The sequence below is a fragment of the Canis lupus genome, chromosome 1 (genome assembly GCF_011100685.1).
Source record: "Canis lupus familiaris isolate Mischka breed German Shepherd chromosome 1, alternate assembly UU_Cfam_GSD_1.0, whole genome shotgun sequence".
In the NCBI taxonomy this organism is placed as follows: Eukaryota; Metazoa; Chordata; class Mammalia; order Carnivora; family Canidae; genus Canis; species Canis lupus.
Genome location: NC_049222.1, coordinates 92,489,388 through 92,513,163, shown reverse-complemented (window position 1 = coordinate 92,513,163; position 23,776 = coordinate 92,489,388). Strand labels below are relative to the sequence as shown.

The window sequence follows — 23,776 nt, the reverse complement described above, 5'->3', positions numbered from 1 at the left end:
GTGTCTTGCTAACTGATTGCATTGTTAGTGTTGTTGACCTCATAGACCCCTCACTGGGATTAGCAGGACAGAGGGAGGTTTCTGTTTTCTCTCTGAAGGATTCTACCAACTGGCCACATCATTGGCTTACAGTGAAGCCACTTACCCACAGTGCAGAAACACTTGGACAGAAGAGAGAGAGTTTCTCTCCCTAAGTCTGGATGTCAGGGTTAAGAGTATTTGTTGAAGGACCATGGAAAAAGAAAGTATCGTATCATTTGCTTTATGGCTTAAACTCACATGATTCTATTGAATATATTAAATTTCACATAAGAAGAGCCTGCCATTCTTGTTAAAACATAAGTGACATGTGAAAGGTTTAAAATATTTACAGCAGCCACTTGTATTTAATATTTTAGAATATTCAGATTGTTTAAACGCCTTGAGCATTAATGTATGCATCTACATGTGCACATCTTCCGTAGTATAAATTTATATGTTTTATGTGTCCTTATGGAATGAAAATTCAAGTGTATGTGGTGATAGAAGTGAAGTTTAGAGCTCAGTTGGTACATTTTTCTGTTAAGTTTGGAATCATAGTCGGAGAAGTAATAATGATTATTGTTCCGTATAAATTAATGATTTTAAACGCCTTTTATTTGGTATCTCATTTGAAGATTTGGTAGGGTAGTAGAGGAAATTTCTCCTAGTCTACAAATCCGATTCCCAGCAACACCACCATATGTAACATAGCCGTAAGTCTGGAAATAAATGGAAACAGCCTCTGATTGAAAAAACAGATGTCACAGAGCCCATAGTTGAGCTTAACTTGAGGATGAAGCCATCCATGTATCTAAGCTAAAGGACCAGATTAGAGCCCACTTGATTCATAGGCAATCATGAGATAGAACAGCTGGCAAGAGGAAATGTAATTGACAAGGTGACAAGGGTCTTCTGTTTGCTTTTGCATTAATCAACACAGCAGTATGTGCACATTCAGTGGAGAGACAAGTGCTAGGGACAAGACCTAGATACTCCAGTAGTTTTGAGTATCCTCAGTCTAGCAACTAGTATCTAGTCTAACACGTGCAGTAACCTTGGCATATTGGCGACATTATAGGTAATCGAGAAGAGGCCAAGCATCCTGGCTAAGAAAGCAGGAGAATGTGTAATCGTTTTTTTCTTTTAATATCTTCTGTTGAAAATATTTCATATGAAAATTACTTCTGCACTTAAATGTAATCTTCAGTTTCAAGGAAATTCACTCATGGATAATTTGCTTGCCCTAATTTAGACAATAAATAAATTAGGTTATTACAGAGCAAAAAGGAAATCAGTACTTCTCAGGTCTACAAACCAAGTAAAAATGTTTGCTGCAGTTTATTTTTAATATTTAAAAGGAGCACCTAGAGAGTGTTGGCATACATATTTGAATTATTCTTCCAAATCCTCGTAGCAAAAGTGGTGGAATGGAACCAAGTGCTTTTGACAATTTGCTAGGCTGTGTTTGATCCCAGTAGCCATTCTCAAAATATTAAGGTACATTTATCATTCCTTCAACAAACACATAACAACCAGCAGTTGCATACAGAATTGTCCATCACACTAAAAGAGATACTATAGAATCATAGAATGTTATAGCTGGAGGAAAGAGATTCCCCCAGTCCAGTTCATCCTCTTGATGAGAAAACTGAAGTCCATCATGGTAGATAACTTACCCACAATCATAGAACAACCAGGGCAAGAACCTAGTCCTCTTTTCTTTGTTCTTATAAGAATGCCACCTTCAAAGAGGGAAGATACTCAAGCAGAAACATACCCATGTAATACATTTTTGCACATGAAATAAAAGGAAAATCACACTTTGGTTAGTATGTCCCAGCTAATGAGGACATGTGTCATCTCTTGCCTCTCTGAATGGTCTCTTCATAGAAATTGGATTCTGTGAAAGAAGGAACCGTTGTGGCACTGAGAGGAGGGAAACAGAGGCCAACTGGCAAGATGGTACAGCAGGGCTGCTTTTGCTTTGCTCTAGACAGATGTGAAAGCACACATGTTCCTAAGGAGTGAGAGGAGTGAGAGAGAATCCCTATTATTAGAAGACCTTCCATAAGGGGCCATCTAGGTGGCTCAGTTGAGCGTCCAGCTCTTGATTTTGGCTCAGGTCATGATCTTGGGGTCATGAGATCCCCACATGGGGCTCTGCGTATGGTGGGGAGTCTTCTTGAGATTCTCCCTCTCCCTCTGCTGCCCCACCACCCTGGCTCATTATATTCTTTCTCTCTCTCTCTCTCTCTCTCTCTCTCTCTCTCTCTCTCACTCTCACTCTCTCTTAAATAAATCTTTTGAAAAAAAGAAGAGGAAGACCTGCCTTAATATAGACGTCACAGACTAGTGGAAAGAACCCCATGTTTAAAATTGGGAAATAGGGTTGTGGGCATAGGCTGCTTCGGCACTTATACAGAGTGTGTGACTGAACTTCACCGAACCTTGGTTTCTCAATCTGCAAAATGGAAATTAATAGTAAACTACCTCACATTGTTCTGAAGTTCAGGTGGAAAAAAAAGTATATACAGAGTGTTTTAGTTTATATATATTTATATATATAATACAGATATACATATATGTATATACATATATATGTAATTGGAAACATTCAAGTATTAGGTAAATTAATATTGTTAATATGATTACATTTTGTGCCCGAGAGAACACTATTTCTTTAAGAATAAGGCTGTTTCAGAGAAGAATGAACCCTAGCAATTATGCAACTTCTGACTTCCCATTTCTTTATACCTCCAGGCCAGTGGTTTTTAGCTTTGATTGATGCTAATAGCTTATCCTCCTTTTCCTAGAACATGAATACCTGGGGATCATTACAGAGCTAAGCATCTAGGGCTGTTGCATTGCTCTGAGGCAGCTAAGGGGTGGCGGGTGTCTTGGGTGGGAAGGTGATCAGGTGCCTGTGCCTTTGGCTTTTGGAAACAAATGAGGAATCTTGGCACTGAAGAATTTAATGTTCACTGTGCCACTATGGCAGTCCCTGATGTAAAGATAGTTTCCACCAAAGATTAGAGAATCAAAATTAATCACGATTCAGTAATTATAAACTATAGTAATTCGTGTAAAGTTGTTAATGGTGACAGTCACCACTTGTCCTCCTGATAAATGTTTATTGAGCATTTTAAATGTCCTTCAATAAGCACTCTATGCAAGATCTCATTTGGCAATTACATGGGCTATTTACTGATAAGGAAATTGAGGCCCATTTAATTTTGCTATATGCGAGAAGCTCACTAATTTGTTTTTCCTTAGACAGAGCCTCAGGTGGTCCTCTTCTGGGGTTGTTGCCCTCTTGACATCAGGTAGAGTCAGGCTGTTATTTTTCCAAAGAAAGGAGGAGTGGGGGCATCCCTGTAGAATCAGTTTAACAGGAAGGGCGAGCAGTAGAGGTTTGTAGCAAGACCGTACCAGTTCTATTCATTAATCCCAAATTGGCTTTGTGATGAGGACCCATTGAAGAAATTCATGAGAAGAAAATAGTGTCTGCCTCTTTCAACATGACACCCTCAGCACCTTAAGAGAGCACCAAGCACATGGTCAGCACTCTTTCAATATTTGTTAAAGGAATGAATGACCCCCCAGTTTTTATTTTAGCAGACAGCTTCAACCTCCTCCTTTCCCTACATCTCCCACATTTTCTACTAAAACTGCAATCAGTATAGCTACCCCATCAGAATTTATTTTTTCCCTCCTCTCCTCACCCAATTATAGATGTAGAGCTAATGAAGAGGCAAGTACTTTAAGAGCCACCAACAAGAATTGAAGAGACAGAGTAACTGTCATTAACCAGCAGGGTTGATGTTCGAAGTCATTTAGACATAGACCTATTTAGTGTGACATCAAGGAGTCAGTTCATATTCTGAAAAAAAGGCATTCTCAGCATTCTGTATTTTCCTCTGTTCATTTTTTACATGGTTTCAGACCTCAAGTCATCTCAAGATTTTCTGGAACAGTTGTTCCAAAGACAATCTCAAGATTCCAGTAGAAAATGTTAGCTTCTTGCCCTGATTATGAGCTCAACATTTAGATTTGTTCATGCAGATCAGGATTGTGTACTTTCTAGAATTACAAAGACTGTTGACCTATGCAGTTGAGATTTTGCATTTTGCCTGTGCATTTTTCCCCTGTTTCAGGGGGTCTTTTCTAAATGTTTCATTTAGTCCATTGAAAATCATGGTACGGCTAAATATAATAAATACAATACAGTAATTATGGGCCATCCTTTGCCTTTCCTTGGATTCCTTTAATGTCTGTACATGTGAGATTATTGACAGAATTAGATATTATTTTACAGTAGAGTTCCAGCTGTCCAAGTTCTAAATAACAGCTATGACTAACCCCATGGGGGAAGATTCCTAACAATTTTCCGTGTTTTCTGTGTTAGTGACAGGTTTCATGCATACACTCCGCTATTAAAGCATTAGACTTTCTTTGATTTCTTAATCATTAACAACTTTAGCTTTGATTGCCCATGGAGCTGCAAGCTGTTAAAATTATCATTTGCCTCTTACTAATTTGGAAACCAAGAGCTGTTTCTTCATTTGATGAAGCACAGGTCTTTCTCAGAGCATTGTACAACTGAGGGGCACTAAGAATCTAGTGTAAGATTTTAAACATATTGATTCTGCAAAAGAAATGGGATGAAGAGAGAAAACACTCTTAAATACTTAAAGAGTTCAGTTTGCTTAAAGGATTCAACAAAGAATTTTTTTCAACAGAAAGTGTCTCTGGTTTTTATGGTTTAATGTTTAAATGGTACCTTATGAGGAATGCAAAGAGGCAGGAAGTCTGAGAACTGGGTTTCCGTTATAAAAGGTCAGTTGAAATTCAACCAGGGTTCACATAATGTTGATGCTCCAGTAAATGAATAGAATGTAAAAAAAAAAAAAAAAAAAAAAAAATCCTGGAAAAATTTTGTTTATACACAGCCTTTTCGAAACCATGCCCCTGCAGTGCTTTCCCCATAGTAAATACTCAATAAGAATGTTTGTTAAATTAATGTGATACATGTTACCATCAATTGGTGGCATGATAAAATGAAGTGTGTTACCTAGAGCATTCATTTATTCATTTATTATCCACTCAGTGATATTTCTTTATATTCCAAATGTAGTTTCTTGGGCACAAATTGAGAATTGAGCACTTAGTTTATAAAAAAGGTCTTTTCTCTGACATGAACGTTGGGCTGAAGGAAGTTACATTGGGCCAAGAGTCTCCTGTGGTTCTGTGCAGGCTCCCCAAAGAAATATCTGGGAGGCTCGTTAAGGTTGTCAATTGCTGAGCCCCATTTTAGAGATTTTGCTGGGTAGATCTAGGCTGAGCCTAGCATTTGAGCTTTTTGAAAAGCTACCCAGGTACTGATACACATTTAGGTTTCAGGACCTAATGTCTGATGATATCATCTGTAACTGTTCCTTCTATGAAGAATCACTTACCACAGATCTTGTTCAGCCTATTTGTAATGTGGCTTTTCTTGACTTCCTATTAAACTTTCTCCTCAGAGTTGGGTCTTCACAATTCTGAGGAGATGGTAGTGATAGAATGTTTTCCTTAGACGAATCATCAGGAAAATGAACATCTAGCTTTCCTCTGTCTGGTGTTTCTGATTTTCTAGAGATTCTGTTGAAGGGCCAGTCCCCTGTCAAGCAAGGCACTGAGTATTGCCATTAAGTGACTTATGACTTAAGACAAAACAGGAAAAGCAAAAATCAACATTCCCAAGGAGCTCTCTCAGACTTAGAGGCTCACAGGAATACTCCTCTTGTCTCTGAGCCAGATTCTTGCCCGTCCTGAAATCATTATGGCCCACACTGCTCTCAGACTTGTCTGAGGAGATTCAACAAAAAGTTCTGGTCTATAGAGGTCCTACTGGCAAGGCAACCAAACTGTATCTGTTCGATCCACTGTTAACCTTGCTACTCTTATGGTTGGAATAAATCCACTCATTTCCCAGCTCTTACTATACTTCTTTTTTCCCCCCCTTTACCTTTCCTGTATAGGATCGGTTCTTGAGTACCGACTGACCTGCCCAGTTTCTGCAGAATTTACCAACTTCCTTTTTATCTACAAGCTAATCTTGATGTATTTTCCATCTCCTGTATAATATAGTGTACTTCTAATCAGTGCTTCCCACTCAATATCATTATTATGAAGCATAATCATACATTAATTATGTGTTCTGATTTTGAGTGCTTATTAAAAATATCATATTTCTTTCCCTTAGGAATTTCCTCTGTCTCCATCTTTCTGAGGAAGCAGATAATTTTGCTTGTGGGCTACAGGCTTGATGAGTACTGTGTGCAAGTAGATTGTGACACACCATCTGTCCTCTGAAAACTTACACTCTAAAAGGAATACACATCATTTCCTTCTATGGTTAAATTTGACCTCGACATTTGTGCTTAGGAAGCATGCATGGTACCCTAGATGCTGTGCAGGACAAGGGAAGCTTGATAAAGCACAGCTGGGCAAAGTCTCAAAATTACTCTTGAATTCCATATTAAAATTTAATAGAATTGAAGTCAGTAGGTAATACTTCCATTTTCCCTTCTGCAAGGTAAAAAATTCAAATCCTTTTAACCATTTCTGTTTATTAACTCCATGGATCCCAAACTCCATTAAATTAAGTAGAGAAACACATTTAAAGAGTTTTAGCTTATTCTATTAGTGGTATAAAATTTCATACCTGAAAAAGGGGGATTAAAATCAAATGAAGCTTTGAATGGATTGGATGAGGAACTTCCCCAAGGATGAAATCATTCAAGTCTTCCAGAATAGAATGGTTGGCAACTGCTTCCCCACATGAGTACTCAAAGTCCTTGCCCATCTTTTTCACCTCTCTAGAATGATTTTTTAAGGACGGAAAAAATAATAATAATTCAGTTTTTCATAAATGGCACTTCCAGCACATTATAGTACTAACCTTTCTGTCATCACTTGGTATGGCTCCTACGAAAAGGCACTTTGAGATTTTTTTTTTTCCATTAACTAAAAAAAAATAGATTTGAATTGTTCGGTGTCATTAGAAAATAACAATCCACATTTGGGTGGCACAGGGCCATGATGAAGATGATAACACAGATGAAGTGTGTTGCCCTCTTTTTTCTACCCTGTTCACCTTCTGACTTTACGTTTGCTTTTCGTAGTTCTCTGTGAGATACTGTCACAGAAGAAATGAATGTAAATGTCATGCTGAGGGACTACAATTTTTCCTGCAAGTTTTGTTTATCTAAGTTCTAATGAATAACATTCAAGATTGAGTCATTTCCTAATGCAGCCCGACCATTAGTTTGCACGATGTCTCATCAGGTCCATTCATCTCATATTTGTCATCAGAGTGCAGGTGCCTTTAGGTACACCTTGTTCATGTACCAGGGACACTGTTATTTACAGTAATTTCATATCAGTGATGCAGTTGACTTACGATATTAATGTTAGAGTTGTGTCTGGGTGGAGAGAATATTAGATGGTTTTGTTTATAAATATAATTAGAAATGGAGAAAAATGGGAGAATAAACAAAGTGAATGCTGTCTGTAGGTACTAAGCTTATGGTAGATTTTAATCTTTTCTTATGTTCTTCTGATTTTTTTCCTAAATTTCTAACATGAAGTAAATGAAACCTTAGAAGAAATTATAGTTGTTTCATATTTTGTATTTGCTCATCTTAGGAGACTTGCCCAAGCTTTTGTTCATGTGTGCTGTTTCTCTTCCCAGCGGCCTTCCCTTCTCATCCATGCTGCTGGAGCCTGTTTTCTCTGTCTTAGTGGGAGAGTTCACGAGTTTGTATAACTAGGACCAAAAGATAAATGCATGCCTGGAGCTGACTTTGATTCTTTTTATTTTTTAAATTTGGTAAACCTAGGTTTGTAGGTGGATTCTTGCATGTATTTTGCTGCGAGCTGATGTGTACAGTCTTTGTATTTGCAGACGAGGGTATGGGTCAATGGAGATGATTGTGTTGAGATGCATAGGAGGCTTTAGGAATTATGAAAAAGAGTATGGTAGTTTCTGGCCTTATCCTGGATGAGAGATATTAATTCACTGAAAGCCATTCATTAATATTTCTCAGGCCCCAGCTCCTTGATCGTTACTTCAGATTAAGGTCCCAATGTATTTCAGGTATTTCCTCTTGATCCATTGGCCCATTAAAAGTTATGTTCACACTGCATGTAATCACAGGCATCTTTACCACCTCTGTCTGAAGAAATGCCTCCTAATTCTTTTGTTCTTAGACAAATTTCTGAATTTTCAAAAACTAGCCCCCTTCCCAAGTCTCTCCTCCCTTTTGCTTTTCACAATTGAAAAGAATTCTTCATCCTAACTTTATGAGACTGTCAGGAAGAAACAATCCTCCAGCTATGATGAGACGTTAAAGGAGAGTAAAATCAGATGCCTTGGGAGTTTTGTATAGTGCAAAAAAACAAGGAATAATGTGATTTATTTGTTTTCTCCCATCTAAAATTTTTAGGTACAAGCCTATGCAGAAAGTGGATGGGGTTGCAGATGGTTTCACAGGAAGTGGTCAGCAGACTGGCACATCTGTTGAACAAACTGTAATAGCCCAAAGTCAACATCATCAACAGTTTTTAGGTATGTTAAGGTGTATAAAACATTGTATAGTTGTATAGTTGCTACTAAGATGTTGAAAACCAGAGCACAATAGTGTTTTCTCCAAGCACTGTGTCTATCATGAATGCTAACTACACAGAAAGATTTGTGTGTGTGTGTGTGTGTATGTGTGCTGCAACTCTGCATATCGTAATAATTTTAGATGATTTCTACTTTTTCCCTGTTCACTAGAGCTTCTCAAAAAAACCTCAAGCTGTGTAGGACTTCTAAATGCATGTGAATTAAAGACTCATAGCTGTGAAGTTGTTGTGCAGAATTTGTATTAACTGGGCTTTTGTGATCAAAGTTGCATCTTGTTTTCTTTCAGTAGTTAACTCCAAGTGCCAAGGAGAATTCTCATTTCCTGGGTACAGAATTGCAAATGTGTAGTCTCAGGTTAGAAAAAAAAATTGTCATCAACTTTTCAGAAGACAGTTATTCTTTTAAGTTGATCACAATATATCCTATTTCTGTAATTTTGTCGATGCTATACATGTTGCTTGTTATTTAAAGAGCTAGGAAGTGAAGCTTGAACAATCTGCCTATTCCTGTCATAGCTACAGGTGCAAAACATGGCACTCTAATCCACAACTCTTCTAGAAATGAATATGCATAGCTTCCTTACAACAGATCAAGATAAACACAAGCTATCAAACAATGCACATGTGTATGTATTTTGTGTGTGCATGTGTTTGTCGGTGTGGGCTTTCTGACAAACAGCTGAAAAGGACTCTCAAGTCAGAATAGCTGCTGAAGTTGAAAACGTTCTGGCAACATTTCCCAAACTGGAGTCCTTGTGTGTACTCTTTAGAGTCTTGAGCTGTCAACGAGAGTTGTTGGGTTGTTTTTTTCTTTTTTAAGTTTCTGTTTTTACTTCTATTAAAATCTGTAAAGAAATAATAAAAGCCTGTTCTGGATTATCTAGAAGAGGAGACCAAATACTGTCCTGCAATTTTAGTTTACATGTTTATATTTGAATTCATGATGAAGTAGGCATCAAAGTGCATGGTGTTCATTGTCCAGAGCTAGCTAGTGAGAAAAGAACAGGGAGAAACTTACTATGTAAATTACATAAATTATGTAATTCATCCCAAGCTCTGTGTAGTGGAAAGTTCCACAGCTCATTTGAATATAGAAGAGTAATGGTAGAACCAGCCACCACAAAATACCTGTTGGTCTAGGTCTGTCAAACCCAAAAGATCTGGGCCATGGCACTTAATACCATATTCATGTTGCAAGAGGTAATTTAGTTATAGGACACTGGCATCATCCATCATATCAAAATAACGTTGTTTAGTTTAATGTGATTTTTGTAGTTTTATTTGGGCTCATTCCATAGCTTTTTTGGTTTATGATGATACAAGGTACATGAGCATCATGAGTTTAAAGCTAAGGTTTTTTTTCTTATATATTCTTAAGTAACATAATAATGAAATTAGTATAATTGATACTGGCCAGCTCGAGGTACCTTTCTTTTAATAGGGGCCCTCCGTTGGGAGACACGATGGTATATTATTTCTAGTATTAATCATAGTGAAAATTTAGTTCCTCCATGGTTTTCAAGTTCTTCCTCTATTCTTTTGTACTGATGTTGCTATATTTTGTTTGAAAAACACTATGAAAAGTTCTTAATTGTTGGACCTCTGGTCTTCACATTCCCCTCCCCCCACCTTTTTTTAGTCTATTTAAAATTTCCCCTCATTAATCTGTAATTGGCACAATCCACAATAGTTTTTTTTCTGTTGTGTTGTCATGGCAACAGATGCATCTCGAGCACTTCCAGAGTTTGGAGAAGTTGAAATCTCTTCTCTGCCAGATGGTACTACCTTTGAGGATATCAAGTCACTGCAGAGTCTTTATCGAGAGCACTGTGAGGTAAGTTTTTTCAAACGCAGTAGGAATGCACGCTAAGTTTTGCCAGACAACTTGCTAAAAACAAAATAATCCAGCTAATTCCTAGAGGACAGGAGAAGTTAGTTCATATATATCTTTGAACACTGAGAAGTTCATCTTTCTTCTTGTCTGAAGAAATGAGGGTTGTGGGAAAGGGAGAATAAATTTCACTGCCCATCTTCTTAGCCTATCCTGATCCAAATCCTTTGACACAGCAATTCCCCTTCTAGGTACCTACCCTAGAAAATATGTAATATGGGTGGAGACATTATATGTGTACAAGGAAAGTTGCTACATTATTGTTTTTAGTGCGAAAGATTGGTTATAGTTTCAACATCTAAAAGGGAACCGAATAAATAAAACATGGTACAGGGACGCTGGGGTGGCTCCGTGTTTGAGCCTCTGCCTTCAGCTCGGGTCATGATCCCAGGGTCCTGGGGTCTGACATCAGGGAGCCTGCTTCTCCCTCTACCTGCGTCTCTGTGTCTCTCATGAATAAATAAATAAAATCTTTTTTTTAAAAAAAGATACAGTCTCTAGAGTGGAATACTATGCAGCCATTAAAACAAACAGACCCTTCTAAATGTACTAATGTAGACTAACTTCCGGGATTTATTTTTGAGGGAAAAGCAAGATATAAAACAGGCATATATAGTATAGTATCATTTGAGTGAAAAACAACATGTATACAAATCTTTCCAGCAGAAAGAACAAAATGTTAATGTCTTAATGGTTGCCTTTGTGAAGGAAACTGAGTGACTGGGAGTTGGGGGAAGAGCCCCTAATTTTTCAAAATCCCTTTTGACCTTTTGAATTTTATACCATAATTGTGTATTTCTATCAAAAATATTTTCTGGAGGCGTGCCTGGCTAGCTCAGGAGAGCATGCAGCTTTTAACCTCGACCCCACACTGGGTGTAGAAATTACTTAAATAAATAATTAAACTTTAAGAAAAAAAAAGGAAAAAGATACTATTTAGAAATGTTTAATGAAGGATTTTAGATGTTCCTTCCAGGGATTATTGTGGGGCTAGTTTTGTTTTGTTTTTGTGGTTATTAAAGATTCTCTTGGTATTATTCCATCTCTGCTTCTACTCCTTTCCTGAGGATTCCCCACCAGAACTGGCTCATTGTCTCCAGGAGGTGAACTCCCTCAGAGCCAGCGTTTTAATATACCTGCAGCTCACCTGGTAGAAAGGCTAACAGACTGAAATAAGAATTATTTTAAGTGCCTCTCCTTTTGAAAGAGGAATACTGTTTAGAATTTAAGTAGCTTTATTCCAGGGCTATTTGTGATCTGCTTAGGAGTAAAAGATATTCCTTTGGGTTTCATGGGCAGTCGTCCTGACTGCTGACAATGCAGTATGCAGTGAGAAGTCTCAGCTCATAGCATTCACAGATTTTTTTTTCCCACTCCAGAAATACAAACTGCTTGAGTGAATCCGAGTGCTTGTCAAGGGTGCTGGATTATTAACAACCAAGGGCGAGTTCTCTCTTTATTAACAAACCATGTGCCAAAAGTGTTTTTCAACATGTCCTGCCAATTTGTTCCCAGAATTTCTTGGAATGTTGAAAGACACTTAATATTCATCTCTCTTGGACTACTGCACTTCTCCCAACATTAGAGGGTTTCTGGATGAGCCTTATGTACCTAGAAAAAAAAAGTCTTTCTTTGTACATGAATATCATGTATATTCAATAAAGATTTATATAAAGATTCTCTAAGCAGTTTCTCATTTCTCTGTGCTCAGGTGCATCTTGCTTTAAGCAAGCCAACCTACAGAAACAAAATTTGGGTTAAGTTTCTTTTGTTTGTTCAAAATATAAATTGGAGCATGATTATTTATATTACTGAAGAATGTACAGTAAGCTTATTCTAAGTAGAAAACACCAATAAGACAAAAGATGAAATTATCTTTTGGATTACAAAAATTTCATTAACATACCAACATTCAGGAATAGTCTATATGAAGAGGTATGGACACGTATGGTAATCAGTATATGTGGGAAACAGCAGTCCCTAGAATGATCCCCACTTATTTCAGTTACCGGCATTCGTGCCGTCGCTTGTGAGGCACAAGCAGCATATATGAAATAAGAATCCTAATTATTTCTTCATCCTGAACCTCCAAACTTTTGAAATACAGGTGTTCAGTCCCATATCCCATCCTGTAAATAGCCACTTGCCCTAAGCCAGTACAATAAGGATTATTTAAAAATACATTTGCCTATATATTTTAGTCTGAACATATTTGAAAGTAGGTGGACAAATGGTAAAATGTTTTATTCATTTGTAGAAATGTCTCAAGTGAGACTGATGTGAATGTCCTTTTCAAAGCAATTATTTGAGATTACTTAATTTGGAGAGATACTGAATTTAAGATGCACCGAATTCTTCCCTTGCCTAATCTTTCTCATATTCCATATAGTTAATGTTTTTAAGGAAGATTAATATACCTTTTTTTGCCTGTTTTTGGAATTCTCACAATTTGCTTATCAAAGCTATTTCATAAGATTCCCTAGTTTTTTTTATGGAAGGTACAAGTATAATTTTCTTGTTATAAGAAAAGTTGCTGCAACAGTAATTGGTTTTATTTTTAAAAAAGCTTAGCATTCTTACAGCAATCTCACAGATAGCGATATGTAGGTATTATATATGGTATTAGTAGTTGTTTTATTAATAGATAGCTCTTGGAATGTGCTGAAGGTACAACTGAGAAAGCAGTATAATAATTTGCCTCAGGGTGCCTGGGTAGTGCAGTTGATTGAGTGTCTGACTCTTGGTTTCAGCTTAGGTCATCATCTGGGGTCGTAAGCGCGAACCCTCTGTCCAGCTCCATGGTCAGCACAGAACGGAGTCTGCTAAAGTTTCTCTCTCCCCCTCTCTCTGTCCCTCCCTGCACTCACTCACTCATGTTCTCTCTCTCTCAAAATAAATACATCTTGAAAAAAATAGTAATTTGCCCCTTTGACAACATTTCTGCCTGGGAGGAGGGCCATCTATCTGCCTTTTACCTTCCAGGCTTACACTTGCATCTTTATTGTTACTAATAATCAAAGAGTGAGGAGTGTGTTAATTAACATGCCCCCAAACACATTTTCCTTAGTGTTTGAATTTGTCTCAGAGTGTGCTTCTATAGAACATCAGTTATTCTCCGTATCATACAGAGGGCCACAGATTTATATGGGTGGCACAGACTCTAAAATTATGAAGTTAAGTTTCCTCCTTTTGCCTTAACTACCCACATTGAGTCTCTCGATTGCCCCCTGTTGTCTCCTTGCTTCTAGGAACTTTGTAGATCTCGATGGGGCTGCTTTACCTGGGCTCATTCTCAGTGCTCATGACATCAAACACATTATGGTGATGACTTCTGTCTTTTATGCTCAGAATAATCACAGAGTCACATGTTCTTTGCACAAACAAGTTATTCTTTGGTTTTTTGACTGCTTTTATCTGAAGGCGAATTTATAAACTAATTGCGATGGCAGGGTGAAATTAAATATGATCATCAAAATTTAATGAAGGGGGCAAATTTTAGCATCATCAAAAAATAAAATGTCTTTGATGCAGCTGGGAAATGGTTCTGGGAGATAAAATGAAGCAGAAGGAGGAGATGAGGGCCCTGCCCCCAAGGTTAGAAGAAGGGGGAGTCTTAAAGCTGCTCTCTAAAGGGAATGAGCAGAGATGGGATGGAAGTGAAAGCATGGCTTGACCAAAGAGGTGCCCTTTTCCTGCCTGGACAGGTGGCTGTCTTCTGAAGGCCAGCCTCATTGAGTTCCTCCCCCAGCCTCTGGTGGCCTGGGGACACTCTAGAATCATGGTCAGTGGCCCTGGGACAGGGTCATTTAGCCTTGACTCTGCCACCTGCAGGCAGGCAGCCTCACACCCTTCCCTTCTGCCCTCTTTGATGGCCATTGGCACCCCTGAGCCACTGGGGACTGTGTCCCTTTCGGTCTAAGAATGGGAAGTATGGTAGCAGCATGGTGGCAGAAGGAAGCAGCGTGTGAATGAATGGCAGCAGAGTAAGAGAAGACAATGGAGAGGAAGGGACGAAAGTGAGAAAAAAGAGAGGTTAACATAAGGACATGTGGCCGTGATGGGAGGGATACACATCATCCCATTCATCTTTCCAGAGTTACATGCTCCCTGCCTAAGCTCTTCGGTCCACCTGCTTCCATTGGCAAAATTCACTCCAGTTTCACCATATAGCTTGGGCATCCTGAGGTGTCCTTGCCGTTTCCATCCCAATGCGGAATGCACCCCTCACCCATGCCTGTAGGAAGCATCATCAGGTGATGCCGATAACCGTTCTGTTTTGTAGGCAATATTGGACGTTGTTGTGAATCTTCAGTTTAGCCTGATAGAAAAACTGTGGCAAACATTCTGGCGCTATTCTCCTTCTACTCCAACTGACGGCACTACCATCACTGAATCAAGGTCAGAATCAATATGCTTTTCCAATTCATTTCCATGGCTGAGTAGATGTCACAGCTAATAAATTAGAGATGTGTATACCAGTTGTGAACCTGACCTGATAACATTAAATGAATAGATTGAAATGAACCACAAACCGGCCTCTGGAGGTTTCAGCGTGTGTGTGTTGTAGTCCCATTTTTATTGATTTGGGGGACTGTGGTAGAGCTATTTCATCCTCATGGAATGAGTATCATATGTGCCTTTCATACCGTCAGAAAGTATTAACGTGCATAGGCAGCTCTGGGGGAGTGTTATATATATATCCAGCCGTATGGCACCAGTGCATTGGTGGTATAGTTCTAACCTCAGTGATATTTGATAAACTAAAACTATTTTTAAAGTCCATTTTCTTTTTTATCCTCATTTGCCATCTATTCATTTGCTACATTTATTCACACCAGCAATCTGAGTGAAATAGAAAGTCGACTTCCGAAAGCAAAGCTGATAACTCTGTGCAAACATGAGTCTATCCTGAAATGGATGTGTAACTGTGACCATGGGATGTACCAGGCTTTGGTGGAGATTCTCATCCCCGACGTGCTTAGACCTATTCCTAGTAAGTTAAATGCAGACAAGTACGGATGCTTTTGTTCTCATACGTTCCACCCGAGAAGTTTGGGAAAGTGACATTGCAATCCAGGGTGATTCTCATCTCATTTAGATTTGCCAAACAAAATAGAACAAAACATGCTTTTGTTCTCATACGTTCCACCCGAGAAATTTGGGAAAGTGACGTTGCAATCCAGGGTGATTCTCATCTCATTTAGATTTGCCAAACAAAATAGAGCAAGACATGCAACACAAGAGCATTGCATGAGAGTAGCCTAGAGCAGAACTGTAGTGGACAGGGGCAAAAAAAGGATCTGTTTTCCAATCATTCATTTTCTTTTCGATAGAAAAGACAACCTATAGTTGTGACAGCCCCAGTGACTAATTGCGAGAACACTCCCAGGCCAGGCAGCCTTGTATAGATTATTCTACCAAAGGACACAGTTTCCTTCATAAAGCCAAAAGTTTTTGAAATCTGTAATTGCGAGACCAGCCTCTTTCATGGTTGCTTTTGATTTGAAATGAATTTATCTTGGTTTCCACTAAAGTTGAATTCCTGTATAAAAGCATTTACTTTGTCACCTCCATCATGTTGAGAACTACAAATGCAGTTTCCATTAACAGTAATGGTTAACTGGCATTGTGAGCAAAAAATCTCTATATATATAACTAGACGAGTGTTATATTCCCACCATGAAACAATATAGGAATTACATAGATAACTTAGATGACTTTTTTTTCGGTGATGGTGTTTATTAAACTATCTTGTAGCCAACAAAGCTATTTTCTGCAAGTGTCAATATAAATGCTACTATGGATACTTGTGTCAGAGGCAGTTGAAAGGATTTTATGCCAACATCTTTATGAGCACATACTCGTGACCTTAACTTTTAAAGAAATGGGACAGAATTTTAACTCTACAGTGACATTAATAAGATGAAAGCAGTCTTATAGCTTGTGAAATTGCCAGCCACGTACTTAAAGTACCCTGTTCACAGGTGATTTATGTTGAATCATAACAAAATATTAAGCAGGGATTTAGTAAAAGAAAAGGTGAAGATACCAGTGTTTGTATGTTTATACTTTCTTTTTTCTAAATATGATAAACAACAGTGGAAGATACAAGTGCTTTCATATGTTTCCCACCATCTTGAAATAGAGGCTTAGACGCTCATTTACATATAATAACAATGAACACACATAAATTTATCTAGAAATGAGTTTTAAAAAAAGAATTCCAACTGTCACTGTCTCACATTTTTATAAATTGCTAATATTTTCCACTTTATCTATACCAGGTTTCCTGACTGTCGATTGATTAAAAGTGATGTTGTCATGGAAAGTTTCCATGTGTAAATTCTCTACCAATTTATGTTCCAGAATCTTGATTTTCCTTGTTTTTGCCTTGCTCCCTGTGCTCTGAGTAATAATCTCTAGAGATATTTAAGAGAAGTTTCATAGGGTTGGCTCATTAACCTGTGACATCTTACCCCCCAAGTACCATTTCTCTCATGAGATACAAGAAGAGATGTCAGTGGGCTCTTTCTTGTTTGAGGCAAATCAACAACATCAATATTCATTAAACAATTCTGAAGTCTTTTGCTTTGTCAGGACTTGTGAAGTCAACATTTCCCTAACCTAAATCACGTATCAATTTTAGCTGACTATCAGCCTCATAATTTTAAGTACACAATACACTTGATTTTTGTTTTTGTTTTTGCAAATTTTGCTTTGAAAGCCAATTTATTCTGTCAAGAAGTCTGTCTCTACGTTTAGCAGACAACTCAAATTCAGGAATTTTCAGATGACCATAGTTTGAGTTTCTGTGAAATTACAAGGGATATTAATGTGCTCCCCTACAAAGTACATTTGGAAATGTAATTCTGATTCTATAACAAGACTTAACAAAACAAAGCTTAATATACAGCTCAAATAGTTATCTTCTGATCGTGTGCGTTTTAATATTAATCACAAGCAGGTTGAGACAAGTTATCTTTGGAATGGTTTTAAATTTTAAGCCATCCATTCATGAGGAAAAGTTGTCAGAGTCAATCTGTACAATTTGATCTGACATGAATCCCTATAGAGAGAACAAACTTAATTTTATTTTTAAAAATTATATTTTCCTGGCTACTAGAACTTCACTCTACCATTTACTGTCCAGATGGGATTCCTTTTTATAGCCAAAAAAAAAAAAAAAAAAGTCTGCATATCACACTAATTTGAAGTCAGCTTGAAGCTACTATATTCTAAAATACATTTATCTGAAAACGAAAAACTGTTAAGTGTAAGAATTGTATAAGAACTCAACTGGTAACACTTATGTACAATTATGAGTACATGGCAAGGTGGTCCCAAATGTCATTTAGTACAAGAAAGTAAAAACTCTCAGTCATTTGATGTACAGAACATCTTTTTATCTTGTAATCTTCCTAGTATCAAATTTGCCTAGATAAAACGAGACCCATACTAAATATTTTTTAAAGTAATTTTTCTTAGTTCTTGTTTTTTTTAATGCAGATCAAATTATTATTATATATTAAGAGTAGAAAACCTGCCAAATATAGATAGCCAAGATGAATCTTGAACAGAATTTTCCTGAGTTTCAAAAAGGGTCGTTAAATTTTTTTTCTCTCTTTTTCATTTCCATTCATGCCTGCCCTCCATGGTTCTAAGTACATAAGACAGCAGAAAAATATTTTTCTTTCTTTTTTCTTTTTGGCTTAAGTGGGAAGCTTCGGAAATTTCACAAGATTAGTACGCAAGAAATTTCCAACTCAGTGTTTCCAGTAGATGATTGTCATGGTTAAGAGTTGATACTTCTTGAGTAGTTCTCCTAATCAAAATTTAGTCATTTCATCCTCTCTTCTGTCATTTGATCAGTTAAAGAAGTGATTTTAAAAAACAGTTGTTTTTATGATTGGGTTAGTAAAATCTGTATCTTTCACAAGCAACTTGAGCAGGCTAAATTATTTCTAAGCCTGCTTTACCAAACGTAATAGAGAAGCATGCCAGACTCATTTGAGCACAGGAAGAAAAACCAAGAAATTTAATCCCAGCATCAATATTAATATTCTTGGGAGCTTTGGAGAAAAAGGTTACTTCCGTGTTTCTTATAGGAGAGTCCAAATTATAATGCCTGCCACATTAAAGGGAACCCACAGAGCTTAATTTCACGTTGTGGGTTTTTCAAACACTTATCTATTTAAAAGGTCTGAAACTGCTCCCTACACTGTGGAACTTTGGGAACAGATGAAGTAAAATACTATTGACTGAATTACTTGTTGAAGAAGCGGAGAGTTCTGTTTTTATTATAAAGCAGTCTCAGGAAGCAGATCCCTTCTTGTAAAATAGTTGTTAGTAAAAAAAAAATAAAAAATAAAAAATAAATAAAAATAAAATAGTTGTTAGTCATTCCTGATAACATGATCCTTCCAGTCTTTTTATGACCACCATAAAAGCTACTCTCGTGGGACCCAGTCCTCTTTCAGGTCTTAACAGATAGGTGCAGAATATGGAATGGTCTATTTTAGGAATATCTTAAGAATAGTGGTCTCTGGGACAGCAGTTTTATCACACTGATATTTTATCTCTACCTAGCAAGTGAAACGGAGAATAGTTGTCCAAAATTTTCAAGTCAGACAATTTTAACTTTTACTTTACTTTTCAACAAGTGGAAGAGATAACTATTCTAATTAATATGTTCTATCATGAATATATGTGTAGAGAAAGGGAGAAAGCTTTGCATTGTTTTCTTTTTAACTAAAGAAAGAAAAATAGATTAAGAGCTTGAAAAATCAAGATGAAGAATTTATAAAGAAAATACATAAAGCATAAAGCTGCTAATGAGAAGAGTGTTTTGGTCTAAGGCAGAGAATTCCATAAGTATATTCACAACTGGTATATGTTGCTATAAGCAAAAATGTTTGAGTGTTTTCATTTCCCAACGAACTGTCATAAATATCTGGGAACAAAAGAGCTTTAAAAGAAAAAAAAAGCCCAAAATATACTTCTTGGATGCTTTCAAAGTTAGGAATTATGCTAAAAAAAGTCTCATCAATGAGGACAGTAGAAGTTCTGTGCTATTTCAGATGTTATGTACACATGTTTTCTCTTCTCCTGGAATAAAGATTAATGTTCTTTGGTGTCTTTTTCGTTCTGCTTTTATTCTTCAACATTTAGGTGCCTTGACCCAAGCCATTCGAAATTTTGCAAAAAGCCTTGAAGGTTGGCTTTCCAATGCCATGAACAATATCCCACAGAGAATGATACAAACCAAGGTAAGTTCATATGTGTTTGCTTTTTCTTCTGTGTTTAGAAATCTGTTCTGAGCTGTGAATTTTATATCAGTCCTATCAAATGTTATCATGTACAAGGTTGATACTGGAATGTATTAAACTTTTCAAACTGGTTTTTTGTTTGTGCTTTATAACCATGTAATCAAGAACCCGCACAAGAGGTAGTGTTTGATAATGCTCCTTTTGAAGAAACTAGAGGAACATTTTAAGTGGCGTGTATTTCCAAGCCCTTTTCCAAAGTATGTTTTTCAAATTGCTTCATCACAAAAATTAAAAAGAATAGCCTAGAATGTTCAAACAGTTTCCACTTGAGGGAGTTTTAGAGTTTTGAAGTCCTCAACTATATTCATTATATTGTGAAACGTTTATGTAAATTAATATTCTTTTGATTTTCAGGATTTTTTTTAACACTAGAGAATGCTTTTGTGAATCAAGGTATCATTTCTTAAAGTGAGCAATTATCTTATAATTGATCAGTGTTTATCAGGAATGTGGATTGTTCAGCTATAGATATGAACTGTGCTCTCTACCCCTTGCTCACCTCGTTACTTTAGGTTAATCTGTGAACATATCCTATAGCAAGATTGGACTGATTCTGTCTGAAGTTTGTACCAAAAATTACATTCCTGGCTTTTTCTCAATGACTCTATCCACTTCATCCATACACCCATTGTCTTTTCAATTTGGGGATATAGTTAATAGGTTGAAGTTCATGTAGCTGACAAGTCTCTTTGGGAACATAAGTAGCTCCCAGTTCCTTCTGCTTTGACCTAAGGTTTGCAATAAGACTTCCTAAAACATACAGGAATAAACAAACAAAAAACACGCAGAAGGAATATTTCACCTTAGATTGCTGCTCTAGAGCTATGCGGCCAGAACTGTGAGGATAGCCACAGGGGCTATTTAATTTGAATTTGAAATTTAAATTAAATTAAAATTTTAGTTCTTCAGCCACACGAGCTAGCTGTGTTTCAAGTGTTCCATAACTCCAAGCGGCCAGTGGCTACCATATTTGGCAGCATGTATATAGAGCATTTCCATCATTACAGAAAGTTCTAGAGTGCCACATTGAGGTGGGCAAGGTAAGAAGGTAGTATTTGATTATGACGGTTATAGGAATGCTTTCCAATTACAAAGTCAGTCATATTTACATTCATACTTCAAAGAGCTAGAAGCACCTTCCTTCCCAGTATCATCAAAGTGAATGTGGTAGCAATCTAACTGCAATATTGGCCAATATCATCAATCCCCAGAGTTGATTTGGATGATCTGCCTTGGAGGGAGGGTGTCTTCTGTTTTTCTTTTATCACAGATGTGCAATCTTTTTTCCAGCTGAGCACTCAATCAATGAAAATAATCTACTCTGAAAGAAGAAAGAGCATAGTTAGGTTGTGACTGGCCATGGTTATCAAACATATCCCACCACCAGAACATAGTTTCTGTGTAACCTTGAGCCAGCTGCTTAACCCCTTTAAGTCTAATGTGTCTAATGTGATGGTTATGTGAATTAAGGCAACATATGGTGAGGCACTGAATATGGCATCTGGCACATAGTATGTACTCAGTTAATAAAAACCACAGACATGGAAACAAGTATAAGACCTCTTCCAAGTTCCACATAGTCCTGAAACATCTCACTATCAAGACAGAAAGCATCCTTTGACCTGTGAACACCCTGTACAGGACTGTTGAATCAGCTACTTCATACAGACCCATCATGATTTAATGGCATACCATCTATTCCTATAAGTATGTTAAAATGCTCGTTAGATTTATGGTGCATGTGACAGATTTCCATGAGATTTAGATATTTACCTAGACTTTTTTTTTTTAACATATTATCTTGGGTATCTTTCAATATAACATATTTCATTGAGACTTTCAGAAGGAAGCAAATGGTATATCCAAAGGGAGAATACTTGAAAAGAATTTAGGAAGGGTCTATTCCCAAAGATGCGAACAGAGTTAAAAAAAAAAAAAAACCTGGAAGAATGGTAAAGCACCCCAGCAGTAGCAACAGTGAGCAGTCCTGAGTATCCCAAGGTCTCAAGGGGAAAGAGGGAAAAGCTGTGGTAGTAGGATATCCTCTCCTTCCTTCAAGGACTGTGGCGTTAGTCCACAGAAGCAAGCTTTGCCAAAACGGGGAGAGAGTGGAGGTGGTAGGGGGATAAATACTTTGATTACTCCTTTTTTTCCCCTATCCTTCTGTCTCCTCCCAGTGCCTACCATTGGCCAAACCCAAGTGAAAGCTAGAATGTAAGGGAAATGGTTAAACATAGTCCATTCAAAGTCATCTTCCTGGGCAGAGCAGATGGAGAAAGAGGGAAAGTAGATGTTGAGGGGCAAATGGAGAAATCCTGGATGGCTCTTCTACGTAAATTCAGATCGTGAAAAAGAGTTCTTGGTGCTTATGTCTGACAAGTTTATTGGCTATGTATATGCTAAGAAAAGCTACGAATACTCTTGTTTCACCTTCTCTAAAATAAAAGCAATAATAGTGAATCTGAATGAAAGTACTCTCAATAGTAGACAATTCTTTATTTAAAAAAGTGAGACTGTACAATTTGGTTTTCCAAATTAAAAAGAGGAAAAGTTGTATTGACCGAGTTTGTATTGCCTGTCCTGCAGAGAGTATAAAAGAGAAATGATAATCAACATTTTTCCTGCTTCCCTAGACCAAGAAGTCATTTCTTGCAAGACTGGTTTAATTAATGCTACACTCATGTCAAAGAACATGGGAGTTTGTTTTAGTCTTGACCTCTACCTACTCAAAAGGAAAATAATACTTGGCTTAGAGATTTAAATGCTATAATTTACAAGTAAGCTCTCACATGAAGCGAATGTGGAATAAGTATCAGAACAAAGCATTTATTTTGGCCAGGGAAGAAAGATGTGAAGATTTCAGTGGTTTCTTGGACTGGAGAGAAAACTACTTGGTTTTGATAGGACTTTTTTTCCAGGTTGCCGCTGTAAGTGCCTTTGCCCAGACTCTGCGAAGATACACATCGCTCAATCACCTGGCCCAGGCAGCTCGTGCAGTGCTCCAGAACACTTCCCAGATCAACCAGATGCTCAATGACCTCAACCGTGTTGACTTTGCCAATGTCCAGGTACTCGGTTTTCTTTCAAAATGTGTCTTGGAAGAAAAGACACCCAGTTTTTCCTTCTTCGCGAGGATCATCATATTTCTTGCCTAAGTTTCGTCAGTGCACAGACAACATCTTTGTTCGGGGTGTCCTAAAAGAGGAGAGTCTGACTTAGCCGCTACTTTACTGCTGCTCTGTTTCGTGGTTAAAGTTGGCTAAGATGTATTGTTTAGATGCAACATGTCAGCAGGGTTTGCTAAATAGTTAATGGAGTCAGGACAGTCACAGTCATGGAGGTTGAACTCTTCCATCTGCTAGCTGTGGCATCTTGGACAAATTACTTACCTGCTCTGGGCTTGCCTTTTCCTACCTTATAACGCCTATCTTGGATTCCTGTTGACATATTTAGTAATACATGAAGTCTTTTACACTGTGACACACAAGAGATACATGTTTTTAATAGTGTCTCACCTTGAAAGAACTAAGAACAGTTAGAACCTCTATTTCAGAATGCCCAGTAAATTTCTATTTATTTGGAAAGAATTAGGAACAATATATTTGTCTACTTTGTTCATCCAAATGAAAAAAAAAAAAAAAGATTTTAACCTGTGAGCAAACTATACACTTGTACTTTAAAGTCCACCTAGCTAATTTAGGAATATTATTATGAAATCCCACAAATATTTTATTTCAGGTACTAAAGTAATGAGACTAGTTGTTACCATATAAAAGTATTGCATTCCTCAAAGCACAGGCAACAAAAGAAAGAAAAAAATACTTGAACTGAACATAATCAAAATGAAAACCTTTTGTGCTTCAAGAGG

General features: G+C 37.3%; 1 protein-coding gene across 28 annotated transcripts in view; it reads left to right on the top strand.

Moving 5' to 3' along the window:
- Positions 1 to 23,776, top strand: part of RFX3 (regulatory factor X3) — a 289,026-nt gene that overhangs the window by 220,924 nt on the left and 44,326 nt on the right. For all 28 annotated transcript variants that reach the window (XM_038527193.1, XM_038527196.1, XM_038527198.1 and 25 more), the window contains 6 exons: positions 8,511 to 8,632; positions 10,413 to 10,525; positions 14,865 to 14,980; positions 15,421 to 15,575; positions 19,751 to 19,848; positions 22,827 to 22,976. In XM_038527193.1, coding sequence (XP_038383121.1) covers positions 8,511 to 8,632; positions 10,413 to 10,525; positions 14,865 to 14,980; positions 15,421 to 15,575; positions 19,751 to 19,848; positions 22,827 to 22,976 — 754 coding nt within the window. The remainder of the gene's footprint in view (positions 1 to 8,510; positions 8,633 to 10,412; positions 10,526 to 14,864; positions 14,981 to 15,420; positions 15,576 to 19,750; positions 19,849 to 22,826; positions 22,977 to 23,776) is intronic.